Below are 13305 nucleotides of genomic sequence, written 5' to 3'. Positions count from 1 at the left end.
TTTGTTTCTCAGTTTAGGCCTATTTCCTTATGTAATGTTATATATAAAATCATTTCTAAAGTGATTGTTAACAGGATTAAACCTTTGCTTGATCGTATTATCTCTCCATACCAGTCTAGTTTTATTCCAGGTCGTAACATACACCACAACATTATTGTGGCTCAAGAAATGGTGCACGCCATGTCTAAAATGAAAGGTAAAAAAGGCTTCATGGCTATCAAAATCGATCTAGAAAAAGCTTATGATCGTCTTAACTGGAATTTTGTGGAGAAATGCTTAGAGGAGTGTAAATTTCCCCCACAAGTCATTCAAATCATTCATCATTGCATTTCGTCTTCGTCGTACAAAATCATGTGGAATGGTGAAAAAACTGATACCTTTTATCCCACTAGAGGAAATAGGCAAGGAGACCCCCTTTCCCCTTATGTTTTTGTCATTTGTATGGATAGATTGTCTCACATGATAGCTGATAAGGTAGAAGCGAAATATTGGATTCCAATGCGCGCAGGCAGGTATGGTCCACAAATATCTCATTTACTTTTTGTTGATGATCTTCTTTTTGCAGAAGCCTCAACTGAACAGGCTCATTGTGTTTTGCACTGCCTTGATACTTTTTGTCAAGCCTCTGGTCAAAAGATAAATAGAAATAAAACTTGTGTATATTTCTCCAAGAATGTTGATACCCAACTTCGCGAGGATATTTTACATCACACAGGGTTTAATCAGGTCAATAGCTTGGGCATGTATCTTGGGGCTAATCTTGCTCCTGTAAGGAGTTTGAGAAGCAAGTTTAATCATATTGTTAATAAAATTCAGAGTAAGTTGAATGGTTGGAAGCAACAATGTTTAAGTTTGGCAGGTAGGATCACTCTCGCTAAGTCTGTTATAAGCACAATTCCCTACTACCATATGCAGTATGCTAAAATTCCCAAGACTATATGTGATGAGATTGATAAAATTCAGCGGGGTTTCATTTGGGGAGATTCTGATCAAGGTAGGAAAACCCATCATATTAGTTGGGATGTTTGTTGCCTGCCTAAAGTTGATGGCGGTCTTGGATTTCGACAAACTCATAAGATGAATGAAGCATTTCTCATGAAGATCCTTTGGAATTTGATTAAAAATCCGGAAGAACTTTGGTGTAGAGTTCTTCGCAGCAAATATGGACGTACTAATGACCTCATTGCTAACATTAGCGCACAACCTTACGATTCTCCTCTTTGGAAAGCCTTGGTAAACATTTGGAATGATTTTCAAGGTCATATGGTGAGGAATATTGGGGATGATCGTAATACTAATTTTTGGCTAGATAAGTGGGTTCCTAACAATGGAGCACTTATGTCTATAGGTAACTAGGCCTACATGGATACAACTCTATCGGTTAGGGATGTTCTTAGTCCTTCTGGAGATTGGAACATTGATTTCCTCATAAACAACTTGCCAGCTGACACTGTTAATCAAATTCTTGCGCTTCCGATCCCTAATGATGATGATGGTCCATACACTATTGGGTGGGGTGGAACCAATACCAACCATTTCACAGTTCAAAGTGCTTATTCTTTGGAGCATCAGGATTTCCCGACTTTGGAGGGTGACTGGAAAAGTATTTGGAAGTGGCATGGCCCACATCGCATCCAAACCTTTATTTGGTTGGCTACACACGGGCACATTCTTACAAATTTCCGAAGGAGTAAATGGGGTGGTGGAATCTCTCCTACTTGCCCGTGTTGTGGAAATGAAGATGAAACTGTTCTTCATGTGCTTCGCGATTGCATCTACGCTATTCAGGTATGGCTTTACATCGTTCCATCTGATTTTATAACTAATTTCTTTTCTTTCGATTGCAGTGATTGGTTCTTCAATAACCTCAACAAGAAAGATATTGGGACGAACACTTTAAGTTGGAAGACAACTTTCATGACGACGTGTTGGTACTTGTGGAAGTGCAGGAATAAAACTATTTTTGAAGCTGATTTTATTAGGCCGAACAACCCAATTTCTTTAATTTGGAGATTTGTCCAAGATATTGAAGATTGTAACCTGGAGCTTGTTCGTAAAGGTCCAAAGTTGAATGAAATCATCTATATAGGTTGGAAGCGGCCTCAAGAAGGTTGGATCAAGCTTAACAGTGATGGTGCTTGCAAGGATATGGGGGTTATTGCTGGATGTGGCGGCCTTTTTCGTGATTCAGACGGTAGATGGATCAAAGGCTACACTAAGAAGATTGGAGCTTGTGATGCCTTACATGCTGAGATGTGGGGGCTATATTTGGGTTTGGACATGGCTTGGAGCGAACATTACTCTCATCTTATAGTGGAAAGTGATTCAAAGATTTTGATCGACATGATTTCTGATAATTTCAAGTTCAATGGGAATATTCTTGTTTTAGTTCACCGGATCCGGAAGCTGCTGAAGATGAGTTGGAATGTTCAACTCAACCATACTTGGCGTGAAGGAAATAGGAGTGCTGATTGGCTTGCTAATTTAAGCATTTCTACAAATCACTTTAATTTTCTAGTGTTGGAGTCTCCTCCTTGTGAGGTCAAAAGAATCCTTTTTGATGATTTATTCGGGGCTTGCATGCATAGGAATGTTCGATTAACTTCTTAGTTTTGTTTTTTTTTCTTTTTTTGGGCTTTGCCCTCTCTTGTACCAAAAAAAAAATTAAAAAAATATTGCTTTCTTCCATTATTATTCTATTTTAATGATTGTTTATTTTTCATTATGTCACTCCTTAAACTAAGGAGTTGATTAGTTGTATTCTCTCCTATAAAAGGAGCACTATTCCCATTGAAATAAATGACTGTGGTTATATAGTAATTTCTACATGGTATCAAAGGTATCTTGGAGTGCACGATCTTCGGTTGACGAGTTGAAAACTGTCTTACCCATCATCGCCCTTTGTCGCGTCTTCTCTCTTTTGTTCTTAGATTTATTCACCCCCTTTTAATTTTCACTTTTTGATCCGACTCAGACAATGCAAGCTAAGTTTCAGAGTATTTTTAATTTTTAGCCATTTAAAAGAAAAACTTCTTATAATTATGACATATAAAAGAGCATCACCAAAAAAATATTGATATAGAGAAATTAATGAAAATGAATCACAAGAAAGGAATAAAGTAATGCTATTGTTTTAAATATTTTCACAAAAAGGTAACAAAAAAAAAATTTCCCAATGAAATGAAAAATGCGACTCTCATCAATTTCAAATGAAAATAATAATAAATGACTTTTTTATCAAATATTCGTTTTAATTTAGGACAAAATATTTTTGAATTATTTTCTTTAATTTCATTTGCTCATTCTCTTCATTTACGTATTTTTAATTTATTTTAATTAATATACTTAAAAACTTAAATTCGAATGTATTTTTCCATAAAATAAAAAATAGAGAGAGAAAAAGATCATTTTCCCGCCATTTTGTACCCCGGGCTCAATAATTTGGCGCGACAATTCACAAAGTGAAAATCAGCAACTCAAACGAGTCACAAATTGACATAGCATTTCACTGTTCTACCTTCGTCGCCGCAAGAGAAAACAATGGAAGTTGTTCGACCTCAGAGTCACCGGAACTTATTTTCCTCCAACGACGCCGTTTCTGCCCCAACTATTCCCCTCTATCGCTCTGCTCCGTCACTCGAAGTTCGACTCGAAGATTTCGAATCATACGCCATCGATCGCCTCAGAGGTACTAATCGCGTTCTGCTTCTTCAATTTCTATAGATCTGTTCTATTCGTAACCACATGCTTCCATTTCTCGATAATTTCGTTCTAAGGGTTTGAATCGTAATTTGAGTGTAGTGGTTTAGTGAAGATCTGAAATCTGTAATTGATTTGTCGTGTATATGTGTTTGAGGTGTTGCGATCAATGTAGCACCGACACTTACAATGCGTGTCAGGTGTTCGACAAAACACCTACACAAGTTATTACATTCAATTAAGTCATTTTCAAATAATTATCCCAGTAGACGTTGTGATGCATATTTTGATAATTGATGTATATTATTGCTTGTTGCAGTTCTCAAGGGGATTTCTGATGGTTTGTCGCGAGGGAAGAAACCGGATGAAATGGAAAAATTGGTAAAGTTCTGGATTTTTGCTCATATGAATAGATCAGTAGTTTATTTAGTTTTTTTATTTTCTCTTATGAATTATTTTCATGTAAAAACCTCATTTGCCACAGGTAAAGGACCTATGGAAAATGAACATGAGACATCAACATGCTTCTGAAATTCTGAACAAGGATATTATATCTCATTTTGTTTTACGTCTCGTGTATTGTAGAACGTAAGAACTCTCTCTCTTTAATTTGTTTTTAGTTTTCTGTTCTATGCAATTTAAAAAGGTATTCCCTTTTTTGTGATCCCAATGTTGTCAATCAAGGATAGCAGATAACAGCAGATTGTTAAAATTCCGCTCTGCAATAGTGTTATAGTGCTACTATTTTGACAACATTTTGTACTATATAGCGTATCGTGGAACAATAGCGGTTTGTCCAAACTCTGCTACGCTATAGTGTGGAATAGCACCACTATAGTTTCTATTTAACAACACTGTGATCCAAAGCTTAATCATATGCTGTTGTTTGGAAAATGACATTTTGATCAATATAAATAAGAGATTGCAAGAAAGTGAGTCAATTGGTAATCAATTGAGACTGAGATTGTTAAGTATAAACTTTTTTTTTTTTTAAGAAGGTTGAGTATTAACATTCTTTATGTAATTGGAGTGGTTCATTCCTCATCCACGTATATTATACACACATTGATCCTGAATGACAATTTTTCAGACAAAAGCAAGGATTAAACTCGATTGAGAAAGAATATTATATTCACTAGCGTCCAGACAGGCACTCCCGTGCCCGTCTGTCCGCTTTTTCTATTGCGCTAATGTGTGTTACTTTTAAACACTATGTTTTGTTAAATGTTGGTTTACTTTTTCTTATATTTTGGACAAAATTATCATAATTGAAGAAAGATCATACATGTACTTGATATAAGAAATCAAACTTGGTAAAAAAATGTGAGATGATACATATCCACTTTTAATACGCTGCTAATGAATTATGATTAATCATAAATAAAAATAGCTGTGCTCGTCAATTTTTTTATCCGTAGAAAACTCATATTGTGATTAATTAACACTTTTGATACGTTGTAGTAATTTTTTTTTTTTTTAACAAAATATGTTGTAGTAATGTTAATCATACTTTTTGCATTGTACCAAATTGTGTCATTTACTATTGAGGTGCTCTATTATGCTTTTAATTTGGTTATCTTGTGCTTGGGTAATCTGAAAGGAAAGAAATAATAGGATTTTTCATCATAAAGAAAGCACGATTTCTCAACTCCTATAATACCAAAGAGGCTTTCATTTTGGTGGCTGAAGGCCAATCATCCTATTAAAGCCTTCAGTTATAATAATTGGAGTGTAGCTCTCAGGATTGTTTGGACATTGACTAATTTTTGTGTTTTAGCATCATTTTGCATTCATGTTTCAGACATTGATTTAGTGATTTTGTAACCATTTCTTTGGCTTTCTGTTTTGGCATTCTCTCTTTTTCTTTTTTCTTGTAGCAGATACTAAAAAGACTCGGCCATCCTAAAAACAAACAAAAAAGTCTATGAAAATTAATCAAAAGGAAGATTAAATAAATCAAACAACATCAATTTAGTTTTGTTTTAGAATAGCTCTAATTCTTGTTTTTAACAATCACGATCTCTTAACAATTTTTGATAAATGAATTTGGTACCCAAACTACTTTCAAGTAAGAGCAAAAAAAATAAAAATCATGTAAGACACTTAGCCAGCACTACCAAAAAATAAAAACTATTAGCCAGTTAATTGGAAGGATATAACATTGGTTTTTAGATAAATGTATACATACAAATATAAATCACTTTACCATCTACTCACTTTTCGTCGAAATCAATTTAATGAAAGTCTATTTTTATTACTGCAAACCCAAAAATGCATTGTATGAAATAATGTCTAATTATAAAACAACTCATAGCACTTGATTGTCAAATTAAGAATCCCATGTTGATCTATTCAAGCAGCACTTCTCTCGCTCTTTTGTCCTAATGATTAGAGTAATCAAAATGACATAAGAATAAACAAAGAAACCGCTAAAAAAGTGAGAGTGTGAGGAATTTCTTTGAGAAATTGTTTAATAAAATTCATGGGTTACCGTTTTTCATGAGATTCCATCCATCTTTTTCCATTCTTCCGCTCCCAAGATTGTGCGGCAGTTTTTGTTTAGTAGTTTCTGTGTTTGAAATTGAATGAGAGGCATCAGTCACCGCCTTCATCTAATCTAATCTAGGGGTTACGATGAAATTACTATTATGCACCGGTTTACTAAACTTGAGAACGAAAGTAAAGGACATTTTTGGAACGAAAACAGGCCACACCAGAAAGGTGTATTGCCCTTGCAGCCATTGAATTTCCTCCGACAGGGGTTGTTTCATTTTCTGCGTTGTTAGTCCATGTTGCGCACAACGTGACTGGCCTCTTTTTTGTTCATCACTTCGTCGTGACAAAGTTCACAACATGTTACACAGTATAATATTCTACGCGTGGTTCCGTTACCGTCCTGCCTTACCATCACCATTGTAGCATATCTCCTCTTTTTTCACACAATTCCCGAATACCCTTTTGTAATCTCCTGAATTACCACCTAGGGTCCCCTCTTTTCCACTCAGTTCCCTCAACCTCCACGTTTCAGTTTCAATATTCTTCTTTGTATACACATAAGTGATTTTGGTTAAGAGTTTGATTTCAAAATAATTTGAATGTCAATAAGAGTCTTCTATGAATCACAAACACAAAATAGCAATTAATTAGGAGTAATCAATGATAAAAGTATAGATGCTTTCAATTGAGATCGTTCAAAAAAAAATCTTTCAATTTGGAGTAATCACAAATGGAGAAACAACAAATATAGAGCATATCCATTGTTCTTATTTTTATTTTTTAATATTTCGTAAGTATCTTTGTTTTTGTTAGTTTACAATTATAGCAAGTCAAAAATAAAAAAGATTGTATATACAATTAAAAAACTAATCGTGATCTCATCAAGGATAAAAATTTAAATACTTGTTTGTTTGCTATAATGCCATCTTCTTACTCTGATCTTCAACATTCTTCAATTGTTTTGGTAGCCTTTTAAGCAAATTCTTTCCAATGACACTACTTAATTGTGAAGCGATGTAGATATCAAACCTTATCCCATGTTGAAAAAGTAGGTAATAATGGGACGAAATGGTAGAGGATATACATTCTGTAATAAGTTTTAGAAGAAATGTTTAGCAGTTATATGACTATCTCTTTTAGAAAACTACACGGATAATAAACTGCCATGATTGGGTTATATTGGCTTGCCGGTTTGATAAGTAGTTAACATGGATTAAAAAAACTAAATCAGGAGGGTATTTTAGGAAGTAAAAATAGGCTACACCAAAAAGCAAGTATTACCTTTATTAATAGGTATAGATAAAGAAATCCAAGCTACATCTCTAAGTTATTCAATATATACTAAATTACTTGAATATTGACCTGTATGACTAGGGAGGACTTGAGGAAATGGTTTCTCTCTATGGAATGTGCACTTTTTCGCTACCGTTTTCGTTTTCTAACTACTGAAGCTCAGGTAAAATCTGTCCTTAACCACATGTATTTTGCATTTCAAGTAAGATGCTAATTTATCACGTGTTTTGCCTGTGAGTGCACAGAGGGCGATCATGGACGAATTTGACCTTACTTGCAAGGCTGTTAGCAATGTGGAATTTGAGGTAATGACATGCCATTTGTTTCATTGGTTTTCATTTTATTGTTATTGTTTCTATGAAGTGAATTAAAGCGAAATTTAGTTTAGAGTAACAATACCTCTCAGTACGTTAAAACCTGAATCTTTTGATTTCCAGAGCATAAAAGAGAAATTGGGACAAGTTGCACGTTCCATGGGTCAGTCACCCACAGGTAGGAAGACGGTGTTTCTTTATTCAATGATCATTTACAGTATTGGCATAGATTTCATTCTTCTTTTCAGCATAAATGATTTCTATGCACTGTGCTGGAGGTTGAATGGGTAGGAACATAAAAGTATCCAGTTGTTGCTGCCGCCTAAGGCGCATTTCCTTTTTCCTTTGGATTCCTTTAGCATGTAAATCAAGCACTGAGGTAGCAGTTGCTTGATTTAATTTATGTAAAAGATATCTTGGGGATTTTACAAGTGATATGATATGTTTGTGCTGCTATTCTAATGTAGGGCAAGGATATACATTTTCAATAGTTCTAAATCCTTTTTCTTCTTGAAGTTTACAAGTCATTTCCAGTTTTTGACTACTTATTTATATCTGACGTGCCTATCATTTCCTTTTCTTTTTTGCAGTTGATGCTATCTTTTACAAGGTATGTGTGTTATCTTTTCCCTATTAACTTTCTGTCACTATATAAGTCTGATGATCAGTTAGGTATTATAAAGTCGGACATGATAAATTTCTGTGCACTATTTTGAAGGGATGAGGAAGTAGAAATGCTGTTTTTAGGTTTCAGAAGTTTGTTTATGAGTGGGGTGTTTGAGAGAATATCTTCTTTCAACACACTTTCATCTCTATTTTTCATTACTTTCCCTGAAAACATATCAAACAACTTGCATTTGATTGTATCCATCATGACAATGAATGTAAGATTGAATAATCTTGTGGGAGGAACCTTTCTAAAAAATGGATGGAGTGGAAATTATATATTCCTGATGTCATCTTAATCTAGAATTATCCCCTCTCTACTCAGTGTTTATGACATTTCAATATCTTGCGTTTCATTCCCAAATAGGTACCATTTGAAGAAGTTCCAGAACTTGTAGCTCGGCGTCAAGTGTTTATAAGTCAAGGATATGCTTATGTTGCAATGAATCAGGTTGGTAATGTAATTGCTTTCTATTAGTTGTTTTATAATATCAGTGTATTGATTATAGTAGACCTTTTATTATGTTTCAATTCTGATTCCTTCACAGGTTGTTTCGCTTGTAGCCACGCTATTCCGCAGTCAGCTGTCAAAGACACTCGTCCTTACAAACAGGTTTTGTTGGTCATTTGGATCTCAATAAATGTTCCAATATATATTCCAGGAGAATTTTCTGTCTTCAGATTCTTAGGGTTGCTATATTGTTGCAGAAAATGGACATCTTCAATCAGAGAACAAGAGAAACATAGATTGACTCCTGTAAGTGTGATTGCGCTCTTTGTTTGTCAGTATATCCTTTCCTTTTAATTGATGTTGACTAGGTTTCATGTAGATTGTGGAAGCCTTGAGCTCAAGTTATCTGGGTCCTGATTTTTCTCAGGTAATTAATGTGGTATATTTGTTCATTTGTCACCATTATTAGGAGTTAATGTGATGTTGGATTGGCAATTAATTGTCCTTTTGATTGAGAACCTCTGCAGCCAAGAGAGTATGCTGAGATATCTTTAAAAGACATTGATCAAGTTGCCAAGAGCTCATTTCCTCTGTGCATGCGTCACCTGTTTGATAAGGTAAGAGATCAGTCATAAACTACGATCCATAGATTGTGTTTCTCAATTCTCACTCTTCAGTTCATTTTTAATTTCTTTTTTTTTTCTTCTTAACTCATCTTTTATAATGAGTCTTCATTTTGTCCTTTTCTTGTCTCATCTGTCCTGACTCTTGATTTATGCCACCCTTATGCAGCTGAAAGAGGACCATCATTTAAAGCACGGTGGAAGGATGCAACTAGGCCTCTTTCTCAAGGTTGGTCTGAGCATATTGATAATACCATTAAATGCAGCTTGACATTTCACACGCTTTTACATGTGGGTGTCCATGATGCAGCTTATCTTATTGGTTTGACAGATCATTCCTTTGTGCATATACGTTTATTTAATTTGCTTTCTTTTCAATGAGCGTTCATTCTTTCCCCGTCTGTCTTCAGTGTTCTCATCTTTTGTTCTTTTCTCTGTAATGAGCAGGGTGTTGGTTTGAACCTTGATGATGCACTTGCGTTTTGGAGAGCCGAGTTCTCTAAAAAGGTATTTACGATTCTTGTACATGTTCTCTATCAGAAACTAAAATCTACATACTCATTCATACTTTATACTTTAAAGTTAAACATGTGAGAATCACAACAGTTTTGCCTTTAATCTGCCTGTCTATCTATTCAGTTTATCACAATGAGAATGAATGTTGAATTGCACTATTCATATTATACATCAATTTATCCCATATCTCTCTAGACATCTTGGTGTATAATCTTTGAATAGTTATTCATATTTTTATATACTGTTCTATTTTTCTCAAATTACATCAATGATTAATTAATTGTAAGATCTGGTTGTAGGTTGGTTTGGAGAAGTTTGAGAAAGAATATTCATATAACATCCGCCATAATTATGGAAAGGAAGGGAAGAGAACTGTAAGTACTAAACTTAACTGATTTTTTATTGGAATAACTTGAACTGTTTTTTTGCATGTCACAAATATATTCCTTTTACAGGGGTGTTTTGCGATTTTATTTAAAATTCAAAACTAGATTTGAAAATACTCAGTTGTTTGTTTCCAATGTGTTGCTATGCCGCATGTCATAAGTTTCAAAAACTAATATTCTGATGCATGTCAGGATTATACACCCTATTCCTGTCAAAAGGTTATTTCATCAACTCCTGGTGCTGGAGATCATCATGGTTGCCCCTATCGACATTTCAGGTCACTCTTGGCACCAATTAAACCAGTTAAATGGCTAGTTTAGCTTTCCTAACCTGATTTATGAATTAGATACATTTTTCTCCGTTGATTTTTATTTGATAAATAATTTTTTGGCTTGTGATGTCATAGTGGGAAGATTCAAGAGCAATTTAATATTTTATCCTGCTATTAAATTATATATGTTGGCTTTATAATCTACAAATCTATGAGTGGTAAATTAATTAAGTTTGTTTCAGTGTACTTTAGAATGAATGCATGTTTCAAATATTGTTTACTCTACTTTATAAATGTATTGAATATATTCTAATTGTGGCAGAACTTGGAAATTGTGTGTATTTCAAACAGTTTAAAGATACTAAGCCCCACATTGCTTAGTGAGAAATATTATTCGATGATTTTACATCCGATAATTATTTTGTGTTATACCTGTGATAAGTTTTTGACTTTGTTCTGTATAGACAAAATATTGTCTCCATCTGATCTCACTATTAGAACCTTATTTCTATTTTAACCTTTTGTTATTTTATTGACCCGGTCTAACCCCACTACTACACCATTTCCTCATAGTGGGTCATTTTTTGAATAGTTTACAGATTTTACTCGAGTTAATTCTTAAGAACAATGCAGTTTCACATCTCTTCTCACGCCACCTATATTTTCTTACAGCTTACTCTAGTATTGGGCATGCCTTTTGTTTTTTATTTGCTCAAATTGTGTGATTTTGGGGGTTCCCTACAATCAAAATAACAGGGAATAAGCTGCACCCAAATAGAGTTAAAGGAGTTTTAACTCATTTCTTTATTTATATAGAAATGAGGCAATGTGAACGCAATGCATCTTTGTTGTCAATAGTTGCTGCAATATGTGAATAACAAACTCTGCACCTTAAGCTATATACATAGCTATAGAGTAGAAGATTTTCACCTCATGCATTTAATGCATTGTAGAAACTTAGGCAGTTCCTTGTTGCAATTGTCTTTGACTACAAACACCCACATGCAGTGGGGCCTACTTGTTTACCAACAGTTCAGCCTCATTCTCTGATGTTTTTTTTGCCTAGTCATGGCATGATGTTTATATGCCTTTTGAATTTAACAGTGAAGAGAATCTAAGAGCTGCTCTCAGCAGAATGGGGGTGAACAGTCGAGCCATGGAAGATGTCATGGACAAAGTGCGAAATAGACATTATCAGGTAGGTCTCAGCATAACCTGATGAACTCCAATTATTAGGTTAACCTTTGAACTTAATATCTGATATATGGGTACTGTATGTGTAGTTAGCATGTACCTTGACATTTGAAGCTCTTCACGGCGTGCAATGCGATGCAGGGATTAACCATCCAAATCAATATTTCAGTGACAGTCAAAAGATATTGCAGCCAAAGGTAGACTAAAGAGTAAAGACTTGTATTCAAACCAATACCTGCGAATTATAGATGTGATCATAATTGCAAACTAGCTTGGTTAGAGATACTTATACATTGCATTGTCTTTGCTAAATATGTTTTTTCTTGCAATATGGGCCACAAGTACAATATGCTTTATGCTTACCTGTGGCCTGTATTGCGATTTACAAAACTGCTTACTATGCCTACGAGTGTTTGTGAAAAAAATACATCAATAATTCATGATGACAATGAAAGGTGACTTTGTTTAAACAAACCTCGTACTATTATGGATATTTTTTTAAGGGTATATTCTTGATAGATCCTATGGCGTAAATCCCACATCGTCTTTTCTGATGTTAGATGAAGGTCGGAAGTATCATATACACAATTGTATAGATGTAACAAATAGACATTTAAAGAGTCGTGGTCTCTGGATGATGTTGGACAGCTTTTTCCTCTGTTATGCCCTTCAAACTCTAAACCTGAAACAGGATCTGTTGAATGTCATGTAGCAATATAACCAGAAGGTTGAAAAGGAGAAGGGGGTGGAATATATGCAATAGTAATACCTAACAGTTCTATAATATGAATATCCCTTGACTGTTATGCAATAGTAATACCTAACTGTTATGCAACCTACCTATAATCTCTGTCTAGCGTGATAATTGTCATTATTAATGTCATTATTTTTTGATACAGAAGGACTCTTCAGCCTAATAAAATTAGTTATAGCATTAGAGTGTTGTGCTGGTGGCCATTCACAGGTTAGATTCTCTCCCTTTTGTGTTCTTTTTCCCAGATTATTTTCCGTGCTTTCCGTTTCCTTTTGATGTTAAACACAAAGGCATAAAATGGAATTTGCCTTATTGTTGGTAGCTAAATCTGTGTTTTACACCATTTAGGTTGTTGTTGGTTCTAGTAGCAGTTGATGTATAGACGCAGACATGGTGACAATCTTTTACTAGCTTCCAAAGCAATTCTAAGATGGGATTAGGCATTCCAGTTATAAGTTATCCTACAAGTTTCTGATTGGGAATCTGGCACGATGGAGTATTTATTGATTGTAATACTGCATTCTATATTGTTCATCATTGTAGCCACTGGCCTGCATGTAATATGATTGTAGGGAATGGATCCTGATATCTGTGTTAACCCCGTCGATCATAAATATCAACAAGTTTTTATAGGTTTTTAC

General features: G+C 34.6%; 1 protein-coding gene across 1 annotated transcript; it reads left to right on the top strand.

Annotated features, from left to right (window-relative positions):
* The first annotated feature begins 3470 nt into the window (after positions 1–3470).
* Positions 3471–13304, top strand: EMB2813 (DNA primase, large subunit family). Its single transcript, XM_085704912.1, has 20 exons — positions 3471–3688; positions 4019–4080; positions 4184–4287; positions 7570–7651; positions 7734–7793; positions 7926–7980; positions 8393–8412; positions 8836–8919; positions 9017–9081; positions 9177–9225; positions 9299–9346; positions 9447–9536; positions 9712–9771; positions 9990–10049; positions 10358–10432; positions 10637–10722; positions 11821–11914; positions 12000–12107; positions 12810–12874; positions 13013–13304. Exons 1-19 carry the CDS (start codon positions 3541–3543, stop codon positions 12825–12827), a joined length of 1368 nt encoding a protein of 455 aa, XP_085561038.1. The 5' UTR covers positions 3471–3540; the 3' UTR covers positions 12828–12874; positions 13013–13304.
* Position 13305: the final 1 nt, after the last annotated feature.

This window comes from Medicago sativa, chromosome 4, assembly GCF_051527215.1.
Source record: "Medicago sativa cultivar Bolivia chromosome 4, Bolivia_mono, whole genome shotgun sequence".
In the NCBI taxonomy this organism is placed as follows: Eukaryota; Viridiplantae; Streptophyta; class Magnoliopsida; order Fabales; family Fabaceae; genus Medicago; species Medicago sativa.
Note: the sequence above shows the minus strand (reverse complement) of the source record. Positions and strands in the feature narration are given on the sequence as shown.

Excerpts from the sequence above, each read along its gene's own strand:
- EMB2813 (XM_085704912.1), top strand. The coding sequence starts at position 3,541 with ATGGAAGTTGTTCGACCTCAGAGTCACCGGAACTTATTTTCCTCCAAC. Across the intron at positions 9,347-9,446 it reads TGGGTCCTGATTTTTCTCAG|CCAAGAGAGTATGCTGAGAT; the intron begins GTAATTAATGTG and ends GAACCTCTGCAG. Across the intron at positions 10,433-10,636 it reads GAAAGGAAGGGAAGAGAACT|GATTATACACCCTATTCCTG; the intron begins GTAAGTACTAAA and ends GATGCATGTCAG.